This window comes from Anabrus simplex, chromosome 6, assembly GCF_040414725.1.
Source record: "Anabrus simplex isolate iqAnaSimp1 chromosome 6, ASM4041472v1, whole genome shotgun sequence".
Classification (NCBI taxonomy): domain Eukaryota; kingdom Metazoa; phylum Arthropoda; class Insecta; order Orthoptera; family Tettigoniidae; genus Anabrus; species Anabrus simplex.
The window spans coordinates 158,968,225-158,995,900 of record NC_090270.1 but is presented as its reverse complement, the minus strand read 5'-3'; the positions used below and the strand labels follow the sequence as shown (position 1 = coordinate 158,995,900).

The 27,676-nt window shown below is 37.9% G+C and overlaps 1 protein-coding gene across 1 annotated transcript in view; it reads right to left on the bottom strand.

The window, feature by feature from the left end:
- pds5 (cohesin associated factor B pds5) overlaps window positions 1-27,676 on the bottom strand; it is a 463,913-nt gene that overhangs the window by 403,865 nt on the left and 32,372 nt on the right. Inside the window, exons 3-4 of the mRNA XM_067150024.2 lie at window positions 16,957-17,157; window positions 10,037-10,221 (exon numbers count right to left, since the gene is read on the bottom strand). Of these exons, the coding sequence (XP_067006125.2) occupies window positions 10,037-10,221; window positions 16,957-17,157 (386 nt within the window). The remainder of the gene's footprint in view (window positions 1-10,036; window positions 10,222-16,956; window positions 17,158-27,676) is intronic.

Here is a 27,676-nt window from a genome sequence, read left to right as displayed (position 1 = left end):
AATATTCCGTCCTTCTCACACCTCCCTCTAATGATACTAGTTTCTAATAATAATTCCTCAAAGAACTTATCAGTTGCATATGGAGATTCCTTGAGGTGACAGTAGGCAAAAGCCAAGCACACATGTTATTCTCTCCCCATGTTAAATCTTATCCACATAACCCCCTCAATGTCACTCTCAATATGCTCTATATATTCGTTCAGCTATTCTTTGACTAGTTCTGCTATTCCTCCAGGTGCGCGGCCCACTTTACTTAACCTCTTCCTTGACTTGTGCCTCACCGTGAATCCTCCCCAAGTTCTCTCCCTGCTTCCTTCTAGTCATATTTCCAAAAGCACTACAAAATCAAAACTTTCTATTAAAATTTTCACTTTTATATTGAATCTTTTACTCAATACACCTTCAATATTAACAAAGCCTACCTTCCAGCCCAGTTACAGCTTTTTTTCCCTACCTTCCAAACCACCATCTTTATTCTTACTTCTCGTCACCCTCTCGCTCTCAGCTTCTACCTCCCTTCCATCATTCTTTGACGCTTTATTGTCATCCTTCCTCTCTTTATCTTCTAAACCTTTATTTTTTTTCCCATATAGGTCCTTCAGGCTCCTGCTTCTCCCCTTGGTCATATGGTCTCTTATCTTTCTTGTCCACCCGCAGGTCGGCAATCAATGTATCCTCTTTTCATTTCGGAATACTATCTGTTAATACTTCCTGAACCTGCACATTTGATATTTCACTCACACTATCTTGCACTGCACTGTTTTCTTGTCTCGGCGCTTCAGCCATCGTTACCACGTTCCCTCCCTCCTCTTGGGCATACTCCTGTCTATCTCTTGGCCGCTTCGATTGTTCCTCTTCCTGTTTCAGCTCTTCCTCCATACCTTTTAGTTTTGTTACAGAACAAACACGCCACCAGATACCATTTGTTACCACCAACCTTTGATCCTTAATAAATGCTTTGAGGCCTTGGTGTCTAGCTCTATACCTAAACGTTTTCGTAAGATTTTCATATTTTCAATCCCTTCTCTTCCAAGTCTTTGTTTATCCAAATTCTTTCACCTTGTTCCTTGCGTTTTTTAACACTTTATCCGCCATTTTGGTTGACATCAACTTCACCTTCACTGGTCTCCTACCTTTCACTTTTCCCACTCTTTCCACATCGTCCATATCCACTTCACTGAAGTTGAGTTTCAGCTTGTTTTGGACGAGGTCCACCACTTCATACACAAGCTTCACTTTATCTTCACTCCGCTCTTCCTGTAATCCATATATATATATATATATTTCTTCATCCTTTCTTGGTTGATGAGACCGAGCTCATTCTTCAGAGACGCCACTTCCTTTTCCAGATTTTTTACCTGCTCTTTTAGCACTCCCGTTGCTCTCTCATTCCCCTGTATTCTTTTTTCTGTAACTCCCCACTGTTCCTTCAACCATGCCTTCACATCTTCCTTTCTCATTTCCTTGACCAGTGCATTTCCATTATATGTTTTTACAGCAACTCCTATCAGCTCCCTGATTCTCTCCCAGTCTTCCCAGCTCATGTCAGGGCCGGGATTCATCTCTACGCCCCCTATAATTAATAGCATAGTTATCACCGTCGTTGCCAAGATAGCCTCGCCGATCTTCCCCAGCTCTCCCTTGTTCGCTGCATACCCTGTCGTCCTCTTCTGCCTGCGCTGCCAGCTACCGATCACCATATGATATTGCTCAATGCCAATCATGTTTCCTGCACTCACCTTACCACACATCCACTCTGGTCGGTTGCTCAAGTTGTATTGTGGTATGTATAGACACTTCAAGGTAGAAACAGGTTCCAAGGAGGACATTCCAGGAATCATTAATGAACAAGGGGAGTGTGTATGTGAGGATCTTCAAAAGGCAGAAGTAATCAATCAGCAGTATATAAAGATTGTTGGTTACAAGGTGACTAATACTAAAGAAGTATTAAAATTTAACTATGATAACAATGACATTTCCGATAAGATACAAAAGTTGAAAACTAGAAAAGCGGCTGGAATTTATAAGATTTCTGGGGATATACTAAAGGCAATGGGTTGGGATATAGTACCATATCTGAAGTACTTATTTGATTATTGTTTGCATGAAGGAGCTATACCAAATGAATGGAGAGTTGCTATAGTAGCCCGTGTCTATAAAGGAAAGGTGATAATGACATAAAGCTGAAAATTACAGGCCAGTCAGTTTGACATGCATTGCATGTAAGCTTTGGGAAAGCATTCTTTCTGATTATATTAGACATGTTTGCAAAATTAATAACTCGTTTGACAGAAGGCAGTTTGGGTGTAGCAAAGGTTATTCCACTGAAGCTTCACTTGTAGAATTCCAGCAAGATATAGCATATATCTTGGATTCAGGAGGTCAAAAGAACTGTATTGCGATTGACCTATCTAAGGCATTAGATAAGGTAGATCATGGGAGACTACTGGCAAAAATGAGTGCTACTGGACTACAAAAAGAAGTGACTGAATGGGTGGCTATATTTCTAGAAAACAGAACTCAAAGAATTAGAGTAGGCAAAGCTTTATCTGACCCTGTAATAATTAGGAGGGGAATTCCTCAAGGCAGTTTTATTGGTCCTTTATGTTTTATATAGATATATATATATATATATATCAATGATATGTGTAAAGAAGTGAAATCAGAGATAAGGCTATTTGTAGATGATGTTATTCTGTACATAGTAATAAATAAGTTACAAGATTGTGAGCAACTGCAAAATGACCTCTATAATGTTGTGAGATGGACAGCCGGCAATGTTGTGATGATGAACGAGGTTAAAAGTCAGGTTGTGCGTTTCACAAATTTTCTCAGTTTTAACTACTGCATTGATGGGGTGAAAGTTCCTTTCTAGGATCATTGTAAGTACCTAGGTGTTACTATAAGGAAAGATCTTCATTGGGGTGATCACATAAATATTGTTAATAGAGGGTACAGATCCCTGCACATGGTTATAAGGGTATTTAGGGGTTGTAGTAAGGATGTAAAGGAGAGGGCATATACAGAGGTGTGAAAATTATTAGAATAATTGCGATTAACAGCACTGTTTTGTTTTATCTTCTAATTAGGTGTACGTTTTCACTTTCATTCTGAGTTTAAATGTTAGTACATTCCATTTTCATCTTTCAAGAGTGATTTGGAATATTTATTGTCTTACAAAAGAGTAATTTCAGAACAATTGGAACATTTCTTCGAAATTGTGTCATGTCACCTACAACGTGTGTTTGAACATTTTGACTTCAGAATTCGGGTTGTGTCATTGTCAGAGTATTTTGGTATTGTTATGATTGTTGTTATACGTTACCATAGTTTCTCAGCTGATTTCTCTAACTAATTTATTTTCATTTAGTGGTTTTTATCGAACTATTAATATTGTTAATTGTGTATGTGTGTGTTTTTGACAATGGGCAAGAAAAGTGACATTTCTCCTAGGAAAGTGGCTTTGGTCAAGTGTCTTCTGAATGAAAAATGTTACACGCAGGGAGAATAGCAGATAGATTACAAATTTCATAAACATCTGTGTGTAGAGTGAAGAAGTCTTTGAATTCTGGTTCCGTATATGCAAAATCTCGCGTAGGAAAATGCGGAAGGAAAAGTAAATTCAGTCCTAGGACTGAAAGAAAATTACTTCAAATGGAAAAGAAAAATAGAAGAGTCACTGGCGGAGATTTAAAACGGAGTTTGGAGAACTGCGGAGTAGATGACTGCGATTCCAGTGTGGTCGAAAACTAATTTCTGCTGGTCTCCCTGTACACCATCCACGAAAGAAGGCTAAGATCACGCCTGCAATGGCAAAGAAAAGACTTTCCTGGGCAAAAGGCGTCAGAGAACGATTTGGAGATGACTGGAGAAGGGTATTACAAAATTAGTATTAGTTACTTAGAATAATACAGGTGAAAGAACCTAAATTGTAATATGATATTCTGAAGTAAGAAAACACCAAATTTAACACAAATGGATGAAATTCTTTTTGCAAGCAACTTATTCATTTATATTTTCATTATACTGAAGTGTGTATGGTATTAGATATATTTTTAATTTTTCAGGTATGTTTCTCTGACGAATCAGTGCTTGCAATAACAGAAGAAAGTAGTCAGTACGTGAGGAGAAGCACTGATGAAGAGACCTTGCCCCAATGCATTGCACAAACTGGCAAGCATCCCACCCAGGTTATGGTCAGGAGTGTTATGTCAGTTCATGGTACAGGGCATCTGTACATTGTAGAGGGAATGATAAACCAGCATCAATACAAAACAGTACTTGAAAGAAGATTATTGCCGCAAATAGAGAGTGGTTTCCCAATGGTGACTTTGTATTCATGCACGATGGTGCTCCTTGCTATAAAGCAAAGTCTGTGACGAAGTTTTTAAGTGAAAACAAAGTAAAAACTATTCCTTGGTCTGGCAATAGCTCAGATCTAAACCTTATTGAGAATCTCTGGGCCAGTGTGAAGAGAAAACTGAAGAAAAACAGCATTACAACTAAGATAAATCTCAGAGACACTCATTAATATATGGCACCATGATAAGGAAATCAAAGATTCCTACAAAACTCTTGTAGAAAACATGCCAAATCGCATTGAATCTGTCCTACAATCAAAGAGCATGCATTCCAAATACTAAATATGTAATTAATTTCAATTGGAAGGATAATATCAATGAATAAATGTCATTTTATACAAAATTTTCGAATTATTCTAATAATTTTCACACCTCTGTAAGTCTCTGAGTTAAGATGAAATAAAACAAAACAAAAACAAAAAAAACCAACCAACTGTTAAAGGATGTTTCACAAGAAAGTGACTATGTTGTGGCTAAAGAATTAATGGGATATAATAGGGCAGTTTAAGTGATGTTTTTGTGTACCTTCTTACTAGTTGCTTTACGTCGCACCGACACGGATAGGCAACGATGGGACAGGGAAGAGCTAGGAGTTGGAAGGAAGCGGGCATGGCCTTAATTAAGGTACAGCCCCAGCATTTGCCTGGTGTGAAAATGGGGAACCGCGGAAAACCATTTTCAGGGCTGCCGACAGTGGGGTTCGAACCTACTATCTCCCGAATACTGTATACTCGCCGCACTTAAGCGACTGCAGCTATCGAGCTTGGTGTGTACCTTCTTAGCAACTATTCTGTGGATGAATAATTAATGGGCCAGGCCGAGTGGTGTGGACGGTTGAGGCGCTGGCCTACTGACCCCAACTTGGAAGGTTTGATCCTATGTCAGTCCGGTAGTATTTAAAGGTGCTCAAATACGTCAGCCTCGTGTTGGTAGATTTACTGGCACATAAAAGAACTACTGCAAGACAAAATTCCATCACCGCGGTGTCTCCGAAAACTGTACAAGTAGTTAGCGGGACATAAAGTCAATAACATTATTATTTATTAATAAGAATTAATGACATACAATAGGGCAGTTTAAGTGATGTGTCTGTGTAAGTTCTTTGCTATGTAAATACAGTTGAAGTCTGTACTAGTGACACTTCATTTCTGTGAGTGCGTGGAATTTAAGTGTAATTCCTTCTGTGACATTGTGTGTTGTAGTATTGTCATTTTTCTTCTGTGATATTTTGTTGTTGTAGTAGTGACATTTTTACAATTGTACATAGTGATCACTAGACTTACTCGCCCTTAAAACCACCTTTCTCTTCTAATTTTCAACTTCCAAAATATGGGAGGGTATAATAAGGGAACATTTCACATAACAGGTTAGATTGGCATGGTTTAAAACCAGAAAAAGGAACATCTAGCATCTTTAAATCAACACACAAAATACAGTAGAACCTCGATTATACGTTCCCAGAACCTACGTTTTCCTGTATTATTCGTTCAAATCACGCGTTCCCGCGAGCATCTTAATTAAATCACGTTGTAAAAATTCCGCATTATCCATTCCTCGAAAAAACGATTTCCCAGACCAACCGGAAATTTCAGTCCCATCAACGTTAAATCCTCGATCACGCGCTTTTCAAGAAACTGTATCTCACGAAAGGACGGCTACGGCATACTTATGGATCATGATGTTAACATTCTGTCATTGTGGTAATTTGAGGAAGTACCCTACTGCACTGGAAAAGTGATCGGCGGTGAACTTGCATAAGGGACCATCTTAGCATCGCATTCGGATGGTATTGTTTAGAGAATCCTCGGAAATCAGAAAACAGAGTGTGTCCACAAGAATTGGAAGGAGACAGAGCGCATTTCAGCAGCTCTACTTGAAGACGGAACGCGTTTCTTCAATTATTCGTACATGCAAAACGTCTACATTATGTCCAGGGTTAGATGTGTTGTTGTTTTTTTCTAGCGTATAGGTTTTCGGCGCTTCCCTCATGGCACTGTATAGTCACTGGGCTTTCAGGGAGGAACTACTGCTCCTTCTTAAGCAACACAAATTTAGTATTTCAATATCAGCGTATATGATTATGTTACCAAGACCAGAACACCTGTTGCACCTTACAATACATAAAGCCATGGGAGGATTTGGGATTGCCTACTGCTGTTTTGGTCCTAATGTAAGACTGGTAATTTCACGTTTTTGTGTTACAATGTTATAAAAACCACGGTCGTTTTATTCGCGCACGGTAAATTAAAAAACTTTGTATCATTTCGCACTCGTACCGAATTGTACAGCGAGCACTTTCTCCAGCTGAGCTCAAAGTCACGAATAACCGTAATTTTCGAAGTGTTAATGATATATTTTCCCTTTCCAATTTGATTGTGATTAGTGATAGCCAGAATTGAATATAATGCATTCGATAACTTGAGAATCGATCAACATAACCTTTAAAAGTTGATGTATGCCTAATTTACGTGGTACAAGATTTCCATCAACTGACTATGAACGGTATACCGGTGACCAAATTACAATGGAATATAAGGAAAAAAAAAAGGGATTTCGCCATCAAGTTGGGTGCTTTTGTATCTAATGTGCTTTATTTGATTAGATTAGAGATTTAGAAACTGCTTGTGGTCAATTGCTGTTTGGCTTGGCGTTACGGGTATTAGATTTTTCATAGGGTTTGGCTGATCAAAGTTGCTGAACTGAAAGAAGTTTTCAGAGAAGTCTGACAAAGTTTCCGCGGTTAAACTGAATGTAAAGTTTCGAGATTTTTAAGTCACTAATTAATCTTTAAAACCAGCCTCGCGGTCTAACTTGCCTGCCTCTCACACGGAGCCCCGGGTTCGATTCCCGGCCAGGTCAAGCATCTTTACCTGGATATGAGGGCTGGTTTCAGGTTCACTTGGTTTTACGATTACCTTTAATTGAGGAGCTATTTAATGGTGAGGTGGTGACCCCAGTCTAGAGCCAGGAATAACAGCCGAGACGATTCGTCACAGTGACCATGCGTCACCTCGTAATCTGCAGGCCTTCGGACCGATCAGTTGCTTGGTAGGCGGAAGGCACATCAGGACTGTTTGATTTGGTTTAGGGTCGTTTGTAAGATTATTATACATACCGGTATTTCATTTTTATGATGTTTACCCAAACTGTTGATGGTTCATTCGTTCCCAGATTTTCCGTTTCCTGTGTTGTACTTTTTTCCCCGGGGTCCCTCCAAAAACGGAGAATAGAGGTTCCACTGTAGTTATTTAAATCTATACTTTATTTACACACACATTCAACTTGAAGAATGGCGTAAAACTTGTCTTACTGCTCATTTTCATTCCTACTTGTGTACTGGATGCTTCCTAAGTACACACTATACATGCTGCCGCACTCGATGCACAGCTCAAAAGCTGCAAGGGCATTGAGAAATGTAGGGTAAGTTTTACAGTTAACTGAATTGTTGCTCTTGTTACCTAGTCACTTGAAATATATTTTGTTATATTCCTTCCCTCTCCCTTAAAATTCCTTTTCTTCCACGATAATAGTTGAAAATTAAGGGGGGCTGTGTTGTAGATGAATAAACATGGTACTTGTTTGTGTAGCTGACCTATGCTTACAAGTTTCCAGCATTGCTTTTGATGATGGTGATGATGATGCTTGTTGTTTAAAGGGGCCTAACATCGAGGTCATCGACCCCTAATGGTACGAAATGAGACAAATAGGAATGACAAATTAAAAGTCCAAAATTCCCCACTGACCAGAATTCAAAATGTGTGGACGAAGAATAAATGGATGGATATTAATTTAAAGCAATCAATGGATGCGACCCACAGTGCCTTAGATTCACAGAACTGACACAAAACAATAGGATTACTGACCAAGGGACTGCTGCTATAGCATAACAATGAATCGATGATGCTTGCAATCTAAAGGGAGTCCAAAATCCAAGTTATCGGCTCCTCATAACGGTACTTATCGCTAGGAAAGTAGAACCATGGTATTTGTCCTGTTGCGGTACTAATCAAAAGTAGCAGAGACTCGCGATATTCCACACATTATTGTACTACTCAGAGGTTATGAAATTCGACGTATAATACAGACCTATTTTCCCACTTTGCGGTGCCATTTACAGGCAAGGCAGAACCATGGCAGCTACCATCCCATGGTCCTGCTCAGATGATGGTACTAATCACAGGTACTGCAAAAGCCGACCGCACGGTGCTCCTGTGTGCTACTAATCACAAACCTATTCGGTACCTAATATAGTGGTACTGCGCGCAAGTAAAAGCGACCCATGCTGTTCTCCGCGTGGTTGTACTAATTGCAAGTAGTTTCATGGTTCCAAGACAATCATCCCATGGTCGCCCCTTTTAGTCGCCTCTTACGACAGGCAGGGGATACCGTGGGTGTATTCTTCGTCTGCGTCCCCCACCCCCAGGGAGTTGTGTGTTTGGTCCGCGAGAGACATTTTATTTCCCTCAAGTCCGCCGGCAAGCCGGTTAGGACACCCCTATCCGCCACCTGGAACGTGCCATTGGGAGTATCACCTCTCCCCCTGCTACGCCAGCGTAGTAGGTTCGTGGAGCGTTGCTTTTGCTAGAGGTATGTTCACTACAATGGCACTAGGAATTATGCCTATCATGCAAGCCACATTTCTCACCTGTTTATAAGCCGAAAACATGAATGGAAGGTACCAAGGCCTAAAGCCTCGAACATGGCAGCCTCAAAGTTATTTACAATGATAAGAATCACTGGATATGGAAGAGAATGAACAAACCAGCAAGAAACCAGGCAGGGTTGTAGTTTACCCCCATCAATTTTAATGTTTATCAACAAACAGTAAAGGAAACTGAAGAGACCCTGGGAATCAAAGCTCAAGAAGAGGAAATCAGAAATCCAGGATTTATGTTTTTTTTTTTTTTCACCAACACAGATAGGTCTTATGGCGACGATGGGATGGGAAAGGCCTAGGAGTTGGAAGGAAGCGGCCATGGCCATAATTAAGGTACAGCCCCAGATTTCTTCCTGGTGTGAAAATGGGAAACCACGGAAAACCACCTTCAGGGCTGCCGACAGTGGGGCTCGAACCCACGATCTCCCGGATGCATGTTCACAGCCGCGCGCCTCTACGCGCACGGCCACTCGCCCGGTGGATTTTACTTTACCCGAGTCTGTAGATGATCTGGAGAAATTACTTTACGACATGATGAATACATGATCAAAAGAAATCTAATACATAAGTAAAGGAATGCAAACAAATGAAGCCCGGTGATGCAGAAAACATAAGATACTGAGAGTTTTAAAAATGTTGATAGTAAAATAACAGATTTTTAAATTAAAGAGCAGGTATTAATATATTATGATTCAGATAAATTGAAACTAGCAAATTTTTCAATGAGCTTGACTGATCCAAGTTGCTGATGTGACAGAAGTTTTGACAGGGAAATTACAAGTTTCCCAGTAAAACCGAATTTAAAGTATTGAGTTTTTCAACTCACATAATTTATGTAGGAGTTTCTGTAAGATTATACTCATACATATTTCATTATTGTAATGTCCAGCCAAATTGTTGATGGTTTTAACCCATTCCCAGATTTCCCATTTTCCTATACTGTAGTTTTTTTTCTGCAGTCTGTCCAAAAAACAGAGAAACGAGATTCCACTGTACCACGGTTTCAGAAAGCACTTACTTGACAATCTTGAACATGAGGGAAAAAAGTGCACAAAATATTTCCTGGCAGTCCTCCAATTCGAAGCACATGTTGAAAGACTTCACGTATGCCAGGTTCTCCAAAAGGTAAAAATAGCGCTTGAATGCTGGATCCTTTGGATCCTTCAACCCCGATAACTGCTTGATGAGGAAAAGGAATATGGTCTGAAAATCACAAAAAAGTACATCAGTTACATAGCTAAGAATGAAGATTACTTCATAGCAAAATATGCCTATAAGAACAACATAGCAGATACACAATTTACAAAATAATGCTGGTTTTTTGTTACATTTAGATACAGGAAACAACCAAGCAGAAATTAAATGATTGTTGTTGTTGATGATGAGCTCAAAATATCTCACACTGATGCTATGTGCTGTAACTATTTACCATACTTACGCAGATTTATGCCATCACATAATTTACTCATAGTTGCAGGCAGCAATTTAAAATGTTCATATAAGCTAAGGAAAGCTGAGAAATTCTGGGAGAAAAGGCATAACAGCATTATATCAAACAGTGCTGAATGAACTCAAGGACAAGATATTTGACTTCCATCACTTTGTATTAATGACAGGGTGAGGAAAGATGATGTTTGTTGTTTAAAGCGGCCTACCAGTCAGGTCATCGACCCCAGGTGAGTAAAGTAAACCCTGCTATCCTTTATCAGAATGCCAATGAGGCATGATAAAATTTTGATAAGCCAACGAATTATAGTATCAAAGTAATTCAAGCATTATTCTATGCATAACTGTAGCAAGAAAGAGAGGTAAACTATCACATTTTCTCTCGTAATAAATAATTGTACATTAAAAAAATTACACACACATAAAATATAAAATGAAACAAACATTTTTTTTTTGCTAGTTGCTTTACGTCGCACCAACGCAGATAGGTCTTATGGCGACAATAAAACAAACAAAGAAGGAAAAAGAAAACCTCCATTATATACCAAATAACAGCCCACTTCAAAACCTGGCATTCTAAATGACTGCATGTCCTGCATCCTGAGCAACAAAGCAGTAGTGTTGGGAGCAAAGCAAAGATGAGACACACTGACTCTCTATTCCAGTCTATTACCGCAAATATTTCACAAGTGCTTCAAATATGTGATTTCTCAATTAATTTTTGATGATCTACAATGAGCAAGTTTTGATAAGCCAACGAATTATAGTATCAAATTAATTCAAGCATTTCAAGTAATGCTAATCATACATACTGTGGGTTAACAACTTCAAGACATATACAAGTTGGGTGGCAGGTTGGATATATTCAGTGCAATGTGCTGTACTGATGGAAGCAGAAAACTTCCTTTCAAATGACTAACACATCTAGTAAAGTATTTCAAGGTCAAATAGTGGCATGTTTTCTCAAGCTGAAGATCACCTGTTTAACTCTTGCAGTGCCAAGATGCCGACGCATCGGCACGCACATTCTGTACGAAAAATACCAGGATGCCGATTCCGTCAGCAACCTCTTATAAGTGGTGTAGTTATGTAGTAAGGCGCTAGATTGCGTCACAAATCAAGTAGAAAGAAGGTAGAATGTTTGTAATTCCTTCTTATGTCATTAGATGGCACTGACATAGCTTCATTTTTGCTAGTTTACTCATCAATTGCGGGTGTATGATCTGTGAGCGCTTGACATCTATGATCCAATATGGCAGCCTCCTTGTTTGTTTATGTCCGCTTGTTGTGACTTGTTTTCAATAATTTTACGTTCTAATTGACGCATGAGTTATTTATTGTAATATATTAATTTTGTTATTATTTCTACTGCAGTTATAATCACCTAGCAATTTATTTAGGGCGTAGTAAAGTTGTAAATAGTACAATTATCAAAACAAGGCATGTCGTCACGTAGGCCTAATTCGGGAGAAGAAAATGAGGAACTTTTGGGTTGCTTGGAAGATGTAAGCGACTCTAATCTTATCAAAAGTCTTGATTATGATATTTTTGGGGTCTTCAGGTAGCGCACCAGAGAATGATGGAGCCGTGCCGTTGGCTAATGGGCATACAACATTTCGTGCAATGTCAAAGAGTTATAGTGACAGTGCTAATGAAAATGACAGTGACAGTGAATTAGATGATTCTTGGACTGAATGCATATTCCCTGAAAGTAATGTTGTCCATCCCCACCATTTTTATCAAATCCCAGGGCCTAAACAGGCAGGCCTACCTCAATCTGATGCTCCGCCCATAGAATATTTCAATCTGTTTTTTACACTTTCATTTCTGACACTATTAGTTGATTCTGTATGTTGTTCTGATCTTCTGAACTGTTCTGTAGTAACAAATACTGCTACTAGAGACACAGTTCTCTCAAATGATAACTATTACTCTCCCAAAATTCATAAAATATTCAATCGTTGACAGGTTACACTGTTCGTGTCTTTCTCTCCACATGTTCAATGTTTTTGGAAGTTAGTTTATAAATTGTAAAGTAGACCTGCATTAACAACATAAATTGGTATACATGATCCCAGATATGAGTTAAGATTAAATATCTTCACTTAGTCACTTTGGGTTTAGTGTAAAATGTGCTAATTAATTTCAAAATATGTTTTTCCTTTTTATAAATAAAAAACAATATTTTTGTGCACATTATTTCACGAAATTTTGTTTTTTGAAATGCAAGGCACATGTTTATATTCCTTGGAGTATATGAAGCTCACATACCAAATTTTACCTCCATATCTTTTAAACTGAGACGTAAATAAAATATTTTATACACTGATGCCAAATCCATTGAAACATGCTTGGCATTCTATGCATATGATGACCTATTATGGGTCGGCATCCAAAGGGTTAAATAAATGACATTGTCAGAAAGAATAGGTCATTTCTCAGAAATTGCTGTATTATAAAAGAACAGGCAATAGCAGCAGCACAGGCGATCACTTTCTCTTCATGTCAAAGGCCTAAATATTGCTGAATGCCAAAAAAAGTGTGAATATACGAGGGCTATAATAATAATAATAATAATAATAATAATAATAATAATAATAATAATAATAATAATAATAATAATAAATTTTATTGCACACAATGTGCAAAATTTGCATATTACATCAAGTAAATTACAATTCACTTAAGGAGAACTTTGTTTAGGGCAAAACTGATTCAGAGAGACTGTTCTCTTCTTGCACTTCATTACGTGATATGTATCACACTGTTCATTGCACAATACACACACACACTCCTGGCTGGCCCGGTGGTAGAATCTTGGCACAGATATGGTGATGAAAGCTGTGTATTGCAAAGCGTGTCACCAAATGACTCAACTTATATTCCTCTTTCATCCAATCCTTATTTTTCAGTGCGTCTGTACTGTAAAAGCTTTCCTCGATCGAGTCCCTTTTCTCTCGTAGTTCTCGTAACAGCTCCTCGAATGCCGGAGTTTGCTGTAGAGGCATTTGTAGTCTTAAATCCATCTATCAAGAAGGTTTCCCATGCTAAAACATATACATACCGGGATCGGGTGAATTTAGATACCCCTAGGACCCTCTTAAAGTATCTAGGTTTCATGCTTTCCAGCTGTAGCTGTTTACATGATAGGAACTCCCATATTACTTCTAATCCATATGTGAGCCTTGATAGCACTTTGACTTGGAAAAGTTTCATGGCTGTCTCCAGTGACATTCTTTGCAGATGTTTGATTTCACTTATGCTTCTAAGAGCAGCAGCCAAACTCTTCTTTATGTGTACTGAGAAGGTCGTCCCGGAGACTTGTAGTGTGATCCCTAGGTATGTGAACTGGTTTTTCCTCGCTGTCTGGTAGCATTCCAGGTCTCCTAGCTACGTGCAATTTTTCTAGTGTAAGTCACCTTTCAATGTAACACTCCTTGTCAAACCATTTTTGCGCTTTAATAATAATAATAATAATAATAATAATAATAATAATAATAATAATAATAATAATAATAATATCAACCTTTCCTAACATCCCTTACTCCAGCTAGCCACAAAGGAGCTGGGAATTGGTCAGAGGAGCGCAGGAAAGAATTCAGCGATAAAATGAAGGAATACTGGGCCAACAGGAAGGCTCAAGAGACCACTAAGAACACAATCCAGTATGCTAAAAGGGGCAGACGACGACAAAAACACAGCTAGAACACAAGCACCGTGGTCCACAGAGATGGCCTATACGTGAAGAAAAAAAAGTAACAACAATAACAATAAAAACAATAATGATAAGGAAGCTTCAGCTGCCGTGCGCAAACATTTGAATTTGACGACATCCCTCGTCAACTTCGAAGTTCCGTTTTATTCTAGGCATACTAGATGGCAGACAGAGTAAACCGAATCTCTCTTGGGCATCTGTGGCCGAGATTTAATGAATTTTATTGGGTAAACACCAAACGTGTCACGAGAGATCTTTTACATGCCGACATCGTATGATATGGAATGTCTAATTGACTTGAAAAATCCTACTACCTCTGCCAGATTTCAACCCTCTATCTTGGTATCTGGAGGCCGACACTCTACCACTGATCCACACAGACAGAGAGCTGTAAATAACGTAGTGGCAATAATGATAAAATACAATATTTAATGAATTTACAAGTACAATTTTGTTACATTCCTTCAATGTAGTCACCCGCAAAATCGATTAACTTTTGCCAAAATATTGAGACGCTGCTGGGGCCGTTAACACGGCATTCTCTGCTGATGACAGTAACAGAGCGCCCTACTGAGCGGAGTACAGATGCCACATCAGGAAATCGGTGACATCAGAGGGGTTCCTTCAACTTTGGAAACAGGTCAAAGCCATAAGGAATCGTCTGGTGAGTACAGAGGGCATTCCAAGACCTCCCAATGCCACCATTGCAATAAGAGCTTGACACTGTTTGCGACATAACGCATCATGATAGGGTGACCGTCTTGTGATAAACGTAGAGATGTTTGCGCCGCACAGCCGGATGCAAATACTGCACCAGAAACAGTCATTGATGATAGTTTGTCCCTCTGCCAAAACATGCATAAGAATTACATCCTCGTAGTCATATGCCACAATCAGCACAAGTCTCATCCGACAGGATTCCTGTCAACATTTCTGTGGACGTGGCAAACCTAGGTGACGCCATTCATTCGACCGATGTTTTAATTCAGGCTGGTAGGCTCGTGCCCACGTCTCATCAATGATGACAATACACTGCAGAAATGCATCTCCTTCGTTGTGGTATCTGTCCAGGTAGATGTCAGCCAGTGCATACATGTGCCATTTCTGAACTTATCTATTAATTTCATTTTTTTTCCGTAATGAAGTGCAATTATAATAAATAAATTTACAAGAAGCCCACCTTTTCAATACAATATATCAAGTAAATGATATTACGTCAGTCTTGGGACTAGTTTCAGTCACTTAGTGGCCATCTTCAGCCAATTATGGTTTAAAAGTAGAACGGGTATCTTCAACAGCGGGTACCACTTTTCTTCGAATGTTCCGTTGAAACAATATGAAGAGGATCCAGTGAAACAGGTGTTGTTGTTTTGTTTTTTTGTTTTTTTTTTAGAGTGAGATTGTTAAATATTTCTTCTCACCCTTCCCATCCTACGGACGAGTGTGTGCCCTTACTCAGTATTGTTGTGCAATACATCATTTTCTTCTTCAGATATACTGAAGTCTTCATCTTAAAGCTTCTTTGCAACGTTGTGCAAAATAACACAGCTTAATGGAAGAGATGGTACTTTTCATGTGTGCAGATGTTTTTTGTTTTATAATATAGGAAAACGCTGTTTTGCCTGTCTGAAGCATCTTTCAATTACAACACACTCTCAAGTTAAAACAATTATTGTATGAATTTTGTTTTGGAGTAACAGCATCTTCGAAGGTGGTCATAAGCCATAGAGTTAGCGCAGACATTCGAATTTCAGATTACAGCCACCATTACATTCGAATCTTTCCCAATGCCACTTTGAAAATCTGGATATCCCATATAACGAATGAAAACTCTCATCTTCTCGTTATTTGCTAAGACATCAGCCCTACATTCAAAAAAACACCACCCAGAAAATGATTGGTTAGCCTATCAACACTTTCTTTCGCAAACCAATTTAAAACACGATACTCACGTGAATCTCTGCGAACTTTGTAAAACATTCCTGCCTGGAAAACAAGCATAAATTTTGCTACAGCACCAAGCAATTAACTCTCTAGGCAGATCTAAGCTAGCTACTGAGGTACTCTCAAATTCTCAAGCACCTACTCCTTTTACAGATCTACTGATTTTTATTCAGACGAAAATTGAAGCAAGTGCTATGATTGTGACCAGTTACTCTTGGAAGTAGAAATCACCCAATGGACTGAGAATTTACTGAACATCTTCCAGCTTTGATTTGTATAGAAAGGTGTTGGATCAATTATTAGAAAAACATGTTTTTAATCAAGACAAACAAAATAAATTAGCTTTAATTTAAGACAAATGTAAAATCTAAGGGATATAAGCCTGTATGAGCAAAAGTAAGCTCTACTACAGAACCTCGGAATTACAATAAATCAAAGCTAGGTCTTCTAATCCCACCAAACTCTAATTTACTTATAAAAGCAAAGTACTGTACATTCCTGTGCCATGCTTACATAATCAGAATCACACAATGAACAACCTTACTGTTATACTGAACTAGCAGTCTACCCAACCACTAACTCCTCTTATAAAAATTTAATATTTTATCCCCAACTAAAACAAAGAAAGTACATTATAAAACTATAAAATATACATTCAAACTTATATCAAGTTCGTTTTTTTTTAGTCCCTTCAAAAAAAAAAAAAAAAAAAAAAAAAAAAAAAAAAAAAAAAAAGTTTGCTCTTCAACCTTCTGTCAAAACTCCTCCTTAGAATATGAAAAACACTTTCCAGAGTTCAAGGAACTCTCATAGGCACAGAACACAACACTTACCTTGACCTGTTCAGGATCCTTGTATGGGGCCTCAGGAGCATACACACGCAATACATCTGCGATGCAACAGGCGATGAGCAACTGAACATCACGGCTCGGGTGCATGAGAAAGTAGTCCTCGGCAAGATGCAAAGCAAGGGGAATGTACTGCTGGTACATACCCTCATCCTGACCCATCGCCTGCAGTGTGTGTGCCAGCATCTACCGAACAAAAGCAGAAAGTTAATCTGGGAAGCATGAGGTATACAAAGGTAGCAACAAGCTGCAATAAAAGCAAAATAATCCATTGCAGGATCAGAAAAAAACTTATAGATAACTAAACGAAAGGCAGCAAGAAGCACACTAACTTGACTCTCCTGGAATAAACAAGTAACATATTTTCTAGATCCAATTGTGAAACTGATAAAGAAACCATAGCCTGCAAAAAAAAAAAAAAAAAAAAGCACAAGACTTCCATCAACAGGAACAGGACATGACAGAAGACAAGGCCCTCTAACAAGTAAAAACTTTCCACAAGAGTAGACAATCTCAACAATAAATTCTCTACAAATAAACTTCACGAAGCAGTAAACTTAAACAATACGTAAGTTGGAAAAGAATAAATTCTCTACAGACAAACTTAAAGAAGCAACACACAATACGTAAGTTGGAAAAAACCAATACCAGATGAGATATTCCTAGATTACATGAAGAATCTTGGACCACAATTCACTCTTTAATATCTTCATCAGGTTCTGGATCTCTACCACAAACTTAGCAAGTAATTGGAACCTGACATACAAGAAGATCAAACCACCTCATAACTTACTGTACGTCCCTCTATTTAGGCAAAAGTTCAAGAATAAATGACAACAAGTAGACCAAATTGGTACTTGAAAACAAAATTCCTCCTAATCAATCACCACTCATCTGCATTAAGGGCAGTTGCCCAGGTGGCAGATTCCCAATCTGTTGTTTACCTAGTCTTTTCTTAAATCATTTCTAAGAATTTCGAAACTTATCAAACATCTTCCTTGGTAAATTATTCCAATCCCTAACTCCTCTTACTCATCATCCTCTTCCACTACCTGCAAATGAATATTTGCCCCAATATGTCCTCTTGAATTCCTACTTTATCTTCATATTATGATCTTTCCTACTTTTAAAAACACCACTCAAACTTATTTGTCAACTGTCATTCCACGCCGTCTATCCACCGATAACTTGGAACATACCGCTTCATCAAGCTTCTCCTTTCCTCTTTCTCCAAGTTTTCCCAGCCCAACTGTGTAACATTTTTGTAATGTTACACTTCTGTTGGAAATCAGCTGTACACAGACTCTCCCACAGATCCTTTGATTCCACCAGACCCACTCGGACTGATTACTTCAGCCATTTGACTGCCAAATGAGCTGCTGTACTCAAAGAACCTCACATGACAAATACCAGAATTGCTATTGGTAGATTCCATATTTCAAAATACAATTGGTCTCTCCGCTTTGTTTAAAACTTTGATGTGCAGGTGTTACACATACTCTTTGGTGATACACTGTACACCACTTCGACTGTGTATTTTTGAAGTGAAATCCTGGGTGGAATTTGTTTGAAGAAGTACAAGATATTTCAGGTAAGAATCCCTATTTGTTCTTATTTTATTAATTTAATAATTTAGGTTGACGATTCAGAGTTGCTTGTTTCCAAACAAAGTCATCTTTGAAATTTCTTTATCTGTTACCTTATTTTTTACTTAGCTTTTTTTTTTCTTGGTGGTTATTACGACAGTTGTATAAGCTTAGTAGAAACGGACACCTTAAAATTCAGTTGATGTAATGTTATATTATTCCTGACAAATCAGGATCCTTTTGAGGGTATTGAAATTAGAAGTAAAAATATGAACTGATGATTGTGCTCTTTATTATTTTCTTCTATTTCCTTTGACGTCCCAGATAAAGAACAAAAAGACTACCCAGGACAGCTATCAAAGGTAATGTCTAAAGATGCTGACCCGGGATGCTAATGTTAACAGTACTGACCTATCAAATTTTCCTACCAATCATTACAAAATGCTCCCCAGAGGTAATTGCTATGAATTCCTCATTGAGGAATCTCACTTCTCATACTGGAAGTTACAGGCTTTAGCCCGTCATACCTAGTCTTGCCTTGCTTGGAGCTCTGTAATAGACCCAAAAGATATGCTATTGTAAGAGGTTTAAAAACGTGATTCAAGCTCCAAACTCGTATAAAGCGAGCCAGTGTTCAGGGAGATAATGGTGGGAATGAGTTTTCCCTCAACATTCCACTATGTGGGGCCTAGCTGTATAATCACGAACTAAATCATATAGGGTTTTTGAAGTTACACAGTAAGTTGAAATTTGTACATCTCTTAGATACAGAGTGTAGCTGAAATTCCTACAGTTTGAACGTACCATTTTTAATTTTTGTCCATGTTTACTCGGCATGTAAGGATTTCTTGGAGTCGGTAAATATCACACTTACAATAGCAGAAAGATTTCTTTCATTAATTTGAACCAAACATGAACAGAGTAAGAACAGTCCTGTAATATCTCTCAATACAGTTAATGTTTTTGTATTCATGTGCTTAAAGAATTTAGGTGAACAGAGTGCTCGATGTAATTTTATTCATGTCTTTTCTATCTTAAGAACCAAAGAGAGAGGAGCTTTTATCTCTCATAAAAGCTTGTACTTACCAAGAGATAAATCCTTGGAAGCGTACAATGTGCAAGAGAATTATCATTCAGAAAAGAAATGCTGCAACAGTTATGCACAACACAATCTCCAACAATGGGCTGCTCAATGCAGGAGACACAGTGTTTTCTGCTGATGTAGAATCTGTGTTTAACTCAACATACAAACAAGGTGCTGGACGGTCACAAGTTTCTCGAAAGCAGGCAGAAATCAGGAGTTTATGCTGCTGGCTATCTTTCACAGAAAATTCTCCGTAAATATCCGTGTAAAACTCAACTCTTTCCCCTCTTCCTGAACATGGTTTCATCACATTCAACATCCACAAAGATTCAATCCATCTTGCAAGAAGATGAAGATACAGTAGTTGTTATTTCAGGATTTATCAAAAGAAGGGAATGTTAAGTTTCTTATAGTAGAAAACTTTCTAACACTTAGGTATTCAGAAGAGTAATAAATACGGTTAGGAAATTATAATAAGAAAGTCAATGTAAAAATGTAAAAAGAAAAAAGTTTCTTTTGCCAAGGAGGAGTTGAAGAAGCAACCTTCATTTTCATTATATCGGTAGTATTGTTGTGCTGCTATACTCTTCATAGATTTTTGGCCCTGATGAATATGAAAACCAAGTCAGGAATGGAATGAAGCCCCCATCTAACGGCGAAGATAGGAATTGTGCCGGTTGCCGAAGCCTGTCACACTCTTCTGGGGCAATGATTAATGAATGACAGAAATGTTAATTAAATAGTAATTTTGTGTTAAACATTCCAAAATTTTGCATACAAAATCCCAATTTATAACAATCTTTTACATCCCAGTAATACATTTGTCTAAAATAAGTTAAAGAGGTACTCAATTTTCTTTTCTGTATATCACCTATTTTGCTTGTGGTAACCAATAACAATTTTGTGAACTAACAGTGAACTGCAGTGAAACAGTACAACTTTCTTACCTTTGTTGTGTTATTCGTAGACCTCTTGAAGGATTTTCAAATATCATTTAACAGGCAAATCCTTTTGTGATGGTATTTACATCTTGTGGCATGTATTATCCACTGTGGTTGTTATTCTGTTTGCCATACGACAAAGAATTTGCCACAAGTCCTTTCATTCTGAAAGTGTCACATGCCCCTACTGCTAGTTAAAGGTTCCTTCCCTACATGTACTAAAATGCAGGGTTCTTCCCAGAAATTTTCGTCAACCGGGCCGGGTAAACTATGTAAAAAATAAAATTTCTACTTATTCCTCTCTGGGCATTAATAATATCAAGCAGTAAACATTAACTGTATAACTGAACTATATTAGCGTTATTATCATGAACAAGACATAACAGAGTATTTTGAACTTCTGGGTTCTACAGCTCATTCATAATTAAGTAACACCAGGGCTTACCACTCGGTTGTTGTGTTGTGTCATACGGGTTTGAAATGCTATGCGGAATCGAGTGCTCAGATGTGATTCCATGCTACTCCAGAAAGTGCTCGTCCATGACATCACGTGACAAGTCAATATAAACACGTAAACTCCGATCTAATTGATGCAATTATTCTGACAATAATGATGATTTATCATTTAAATAAACCATTTTACAGTATTTAAGTTTTCATTTAGAACACCCAATGACTCAAATATGCATTAATATTATGTAACTAGTCCACATCTAGGTTATCTTAGCTGGGCGGCCTGTAAAAAACGGAGGAAATGCAGATCAAAAAGCCTTGAGGTAGCAGCCCCACCACTAGACTTGCTCTCTAATGGCTAGCCCCCAACTGAGATGGCTTAAATAGCATTCAAGACTCAAAACAGATATAGCTGGACAGATTATATAGATTAAAAATAAAAAAGGACCTAAGCATGTCTCAGATAAAGAATAGGAAATAGAAGAAATAGAATATAGTACAATATGGAACATGGAATATCCAATGTATATCTTACAAAGATGACCAGCTAGATGACATCCTTGCCAAGAAAGGTGTCTCAATAGTAGCAATAACAGAAACCAAAAGAAAACTAAAAGGATCTGAAGAAACAATGAATATTTTTACAGCTCCCCAGTAGAGTAGACGGTAATGTATGAGCCAAATCTGGAGTGATTTTAATAGTACATAAGAGATTGCATGAAGACATTGACCCCTAAGTGTTCTGGAATGAGAGGATAATAGAACTCAGAATCAAATGCCCTAGTGAACATTAACAGTGCTCCACGTACATGCCCCTGTGGAAGCCCAAGATGAGGAAAGTAAAAAATTCTATGAAGATCTTCAGCAAATAATCGATAAGTCAACAAAACTGATTTGTTGATCTTAATGGGTGATCTCAATGCAAAATTTGGAGAAAGCATTAAGAACAGAAATAGAAATAAACTGATAGATTTCAGTGTATAAAACAAATTAAGAATTATGAATACAAAATTCCAACACAGTCACAAATACACTTGGTCTACAAGAAGATTGAGATCCATAATCAATTATATCATATGTAATGAGAAGGCTTCAGAACTGATATTAGACGTTAAAGAGTCTTTTGAGGTCCAGAACTAGAAACAGATCACTTTCTAGTAATAAGCAAGATACAATACAAACCTACATGGTTGAAGACAAAAAGACTCCTTAAGAAAGATGACAGTAGTTGCAAAATACATCTCTTGCAAAATCCAAGCATTAAATGGCTGTATCAACACCGCCTCTCTGAAATTGTTGCATCGATCACAGACGATGAAGATATAGAAACTAAGTGGAAGAATCTACAGGCCATACTAAAGCAAGTTGCCTTTGAAAGCCTCGGAATAAAAAAAGAAATGGGGGAGCAAGAAAAGGTTACGACAATGGAATGAAGATATCAAACAAATTATCAATGATAAAAGAGCTGCTTATCAAAAATATCTATCTACTAAAAGATTAGAAGACAAAATTGAATACCATCGTAAAAGGGCTATTGCCAAGCGTGGAAGTCAGGAAACTACAAAGAACCTCGTAGAATGAATTCGCACTTCACCTAGAAGCCGACCTCTATAAGCCACAGACAACTGAAGACACACTTCTATATGCTGATGACCAAGTACTAATTGCCAGCACTGAGGATGACTTACAATGCTCCATACATCATCCCTGTAGAATAGCCACTGAATATATATGAAATACCTACCGAAAAAACAAAAATACTCACTTTCAAGGGTAAAAAAAAAAAAAAAATTCCAAGTAAGATCTGTCTCCCAACTACACACTGTTAGAAAGAGTTAACACCTTCAACTACCTCGGCTACTCTTTGTCATGTAGGATGCTAAAGGGTTTATTGTGTCACCTATTCATTACATTATAAATTCTTAAACACTTAGGAATTTATTATTAAATCCATTTGAGACATGTTTCGCCCTTCATTGAGGGCATAATCAGTCATAGTACCTCCTCAAGGCATAAATCAGGTACATGATTAGTAATTAAATTGTAAACATTAAGATACATTACAATGGGAAAGTTAAGCAAAAAACATGTTCAGTGATGATACAGTTAAACAATATAAGTTTATAGACACAGTAGTCGGCACCATTGCATAAAATCACTGGGTATTTTAGCAGAGTCCAGCTGTGGTGGTGCGAAGAATAATTGGCGCTATACTCATTAGGAAATTATAAAGTTTATACATATATTTACATTTAAACAGTTAGGGGAGAAAGAGTATAAAGTATCTGGCGTCAATGTTCATGACACTAATTAATGCCATTGGTTGAACGTTTACAGGTTGACAGGGTAACTATACAGTAAATTTACAATATCCAATGGAACAGTTGAGAAATTACAAGCTTATATACATATTTACAAGAGAGCAGCTTGGTGAGAAAGGATATAAAATGTCTGGCATCAAGTGCGTCCCATTGTTTTAGTCGTTGGTTGACGATTGCAGCATTAACACACAGTAATATGCAGAGTGATCCAACCTTAGTTTCTAACCACAGGGGGCAGGGAAAAATATTCCACCGTTTTTTCAAGAATGTCAAATGAGGTTCTATAGGCGTAGTCATGCTGAAAGTTGTCTGGTTGAAGTCCCAGGTTCATGAATATGGCTTAGTAAGTATAGTGAATTTGGTCGGCATGGACGGAACTCATTGGGTGTTATCGTTCAACCAACGGCAGTAATTAGGGTCATGAACATTGACGCAAAAGATACTTTATACACCTTCTCCCCCAACTGTTTAAATGTAAATGTATGCATAAACTTTATAATTTCCTATAATTTTCTAATGAGCAGCGCCAATTATTCTTCGGACCACCACTGCTGGACTCTGCTAAAATACCCAGTGATTTTACGCAATGGTGCCGACTACTTAACTTATATTTTTTAACTGTATCATCACTGAACACGTTTTTCTTTTTTGCTTAACATTCCCATTGTAATGTATCTGAATGTTTACAATTTAATTAAAATCAGGTACCTGATTTATGCCTTGAGGAGGTACTATGACTGATGATGCCCTCAATGAAGGGCGAAAAATGTCTCAAATGGATTTAATAATAAATTCCTAAGTGTTTAAAAATTTATAATGTATTGAATAGATGACAATAAACCATTTAGCATCCTACATTCAGTATCTTCAATACGGATTAACAATGACATTTATCACCTTCTCTTTGTCATTCGACAATCATGTAGATATGTCTAATAAGATAGTGAAGATCAACAAATTCATACGTACAGTGAACTCAATAATGAAGCCATCCCTAGTACAGAGAGAAACAAGACAGTCTACAAATCACTAGCTAGACCAATTCTCACATATGGAAGCGAAGCATGGACAACCAGGAGAGAAGATGAAACCAGAATTACAGCTGCTGAGATGAAATTTATAAGACGCACAGCAGGATATACACAATGTGATCATAAAAGGAAAAAAGATGTGATGAAAGAACTAAAATTAGAACCCATATTAAATTACATAGGAACCTACAAGAAAAACGGGTGAGACCACATCAACAGAATGCCTAGGGAACGAGTTCCAAAACAAATTGTTCTATTCAAACCAGAAAACCTACCTGGCAGACTGGTTCTTCAAAATGCAGGCACATTTTTTATTTTACGGAAACAGTAACAACAAAATATTTAATTCAAGGTAAGGTTGTATCTGCAACACATCTGAGAACATATCCATAACAGTAAGACAACTGACTGTCTTGTCCGTGCACCAAAGCTTGTCAAGCCTCAAGTTACATCACTCACACAAAAGGGCAGAAGGTGACAGATAGTATGATGCGAACCTAGGGGGACACGATCTATTGAACGTCCAGCTAAAAAATGGACTGAAGCAGTAACACGCCACCTGGCCCAATACTTGATTGGTAGATGATGGTGATGATGATAATACTGTCATGTCCATTCTACCCACATGGAACTCTCCCAGCAGCACCATTATCATGTAAAAAGAAACAAAAGTTCACTTGTGAAATGGATTAAACCATTAATAAGTCTTCGCTCTTCTTTGCTAACAATGACATGTGTCCCTTGGAAAGATATCTTCCCTGTCTGAGTGAAAGCTACTCATTATAGAGTTGTTATGAAGAACTATTGAGGTAATTTCTCATTCTCTTCAACCTGTTGCCTGTACTTGTTGCTTCACTAATTGGAATTGGTATATGTGCTAATGTTATTTATTGTTCAGTTTACGTATCAGTGTATAAATAGAATATTGGCGGGGCAATTCATACGTTTAATCTTTTAAATGCTGAGTTAGCAGTCGACTGTTTTCTACCTCAGTGCTGAGTTTTTCTATTTGTATGTAAAAAAGGTTTGTAGAGGCCTCAATTGTTATCATCATTGGGATTATTAGCTTAAAATGTTTATAAATGTTGGTTCTTTATAAATCTAAATGCAAATGGAAAATCCTACACTAATGTTCAATATTATTTAGAGTTCACTTGCAGCGCCTATAGACGGGCGAAGCAATGCTGGACCAGCCCCATCTATAGGTGGGCGTAGCACTCATCGGGTTAAAATCCTACATAAACAGTGATGGAGCCTACTGAAACTTCTGCCTACAACATAACTTGTTTTTGCTAGTTGCTTTATGTCGCTCCGACACAGATAGGTCTCATGAAGATGTGGGACAAGGAAGGGCTAGGAGTGGGAAGGAAGCGACCATGGCCTTAATTAAGGTACAGCCCCAGCATTTGCCTGGTGTGAAAATGGGAAACCATGGAAAACCATCTTCAGGGCTACCGACAGTGGGGTTCGAACCTACTATCTCCCGAATACTGGATACTGGCCGCACTTAAGCGACTGCAGCTATAGAGCTCGGTACAACATAACATAACTCACGCATGCCGGTATTCTCTCATTCTTCCTTCATAGTCTGTAGAATGTGTCCTTTCTTATAAAGTTCCATTGCCGGGAACACATTCCTTTCAAGTACCACTACAGAATTTCGGTTCAACCCGGAATCAGAATAGTAGAAAAATCTCCTTTCCATAGTGAAGAATTTCCTTGCATCTTCTATGCAATGAACTTGAGATCTAGAATATCCTTCCTAGTAGAACCAGTTACCTAGCATGCATACAGTTTCCATCACTGTTCTAGCTAGCGAGCTCAGTGGAAGTACTGTAGTTTGTCAGGGGCCACCTGGTAAATGTGTGCGTGTTTTTTTACTGCATGCTTTACGTCATACTGACACAGATAGATCTTACGGCGACAATGGGATAGGAAAGGACTAGGAGTGGGAAGGAAGCGTCCGTGGCCTTAATTAAGGTACAGCCCCAGCATTGGCCTAGTGTGAAAATGGGAAACCACAAAAACCATCTTCAGGGCTGCCGAGAGTGGGGTACGAACCCACTATCTCCTGGATGCACTTCACAGCTGCGCGCCCCTAACTCCACAGCCAACTCGCCTGGTAATGATGCGTGTTAACGACATTGCAGATCAGAAAGGGAGAGGAGAATACGGCCAAGGTAACAATAGCTAATATTTAAAGTTGCTATCCATGACTGACGTGCGCTTCTACTTCAATGAATGAAACAACACAACAGCAGAACAAAGGAGTGTCTAAGTGAAGAGGGCTGAAGTTGCCTCATTCTTTCATTAGATCCTTACATTATGCATGAAATTGTAGACGTGATTATGAAATTCTACCGTTTATTTTACCTGGAACAAGGAAAATTACAAGTTCCCAAGCAAGAACGCATTGATTTCACATGTTGTAAGAGATCCAACACTTTCAATTAAGCCTCCGTTTCCACATATCGAGGTTTCAATGAAAATTTTGTATTTTAGAAACATTTTCTAATCAGAGCACAGGAAATATTTGTTATGATCTCTCCTCCCCTATTCGCAAAGATATATCTTTTGCATATATGTATGTATTCAGTTTCCAAGTAATTACCCTTTCTGCATTTTGTGATCGTCATGATAACTCATTCATGATATGATGGAAACAGTTGTACAAACTTCAATACCTTATGTCTAAAGTCATTCATGACGTATGGATAAAATATTATTGAAGACTTCAAATTCAACAATTTCAATCTGTAAAATCCTAATGATTGTGTATTAACATACTTCATTTTATTTACTGATGTGGAAGTGTGGTGTTATATTGCATGGATTATTTTGTAATGCAGCGCCCAAGAACACAGCAGATGTATTAATATACTTCATTTTATTTATGTGGAAGTGTGGTGTTATATTGCATGGATTATTTTGTAATGCAGTGCCCAAGAACACAGCAGATGTATTAATATACTTCATTTTATTTACTTATGTGGAAGTGTGGTGTTATAATGCATGGATTATTTTGTAATGCAGTGCCCAAGAATACAGCAGATGTATTAATATACTTCATTTTATTTACTGATGTGGAAGTGTGGTGTTATATTGCAGGGCTTATTTTGTAATGCAGTGCCCAAGAACACAGCATCTCAGAAGGCTCAGGTAACGTTGCGACAGTTGAAATTTATTCACTTACATACCAACAGATTCATGTATTTTAAAAATGATTTGAAGCACTTGGGAATATATAATGGTAAGCCACGTTAAGTGAATTTTCAGCAGACACATCTGA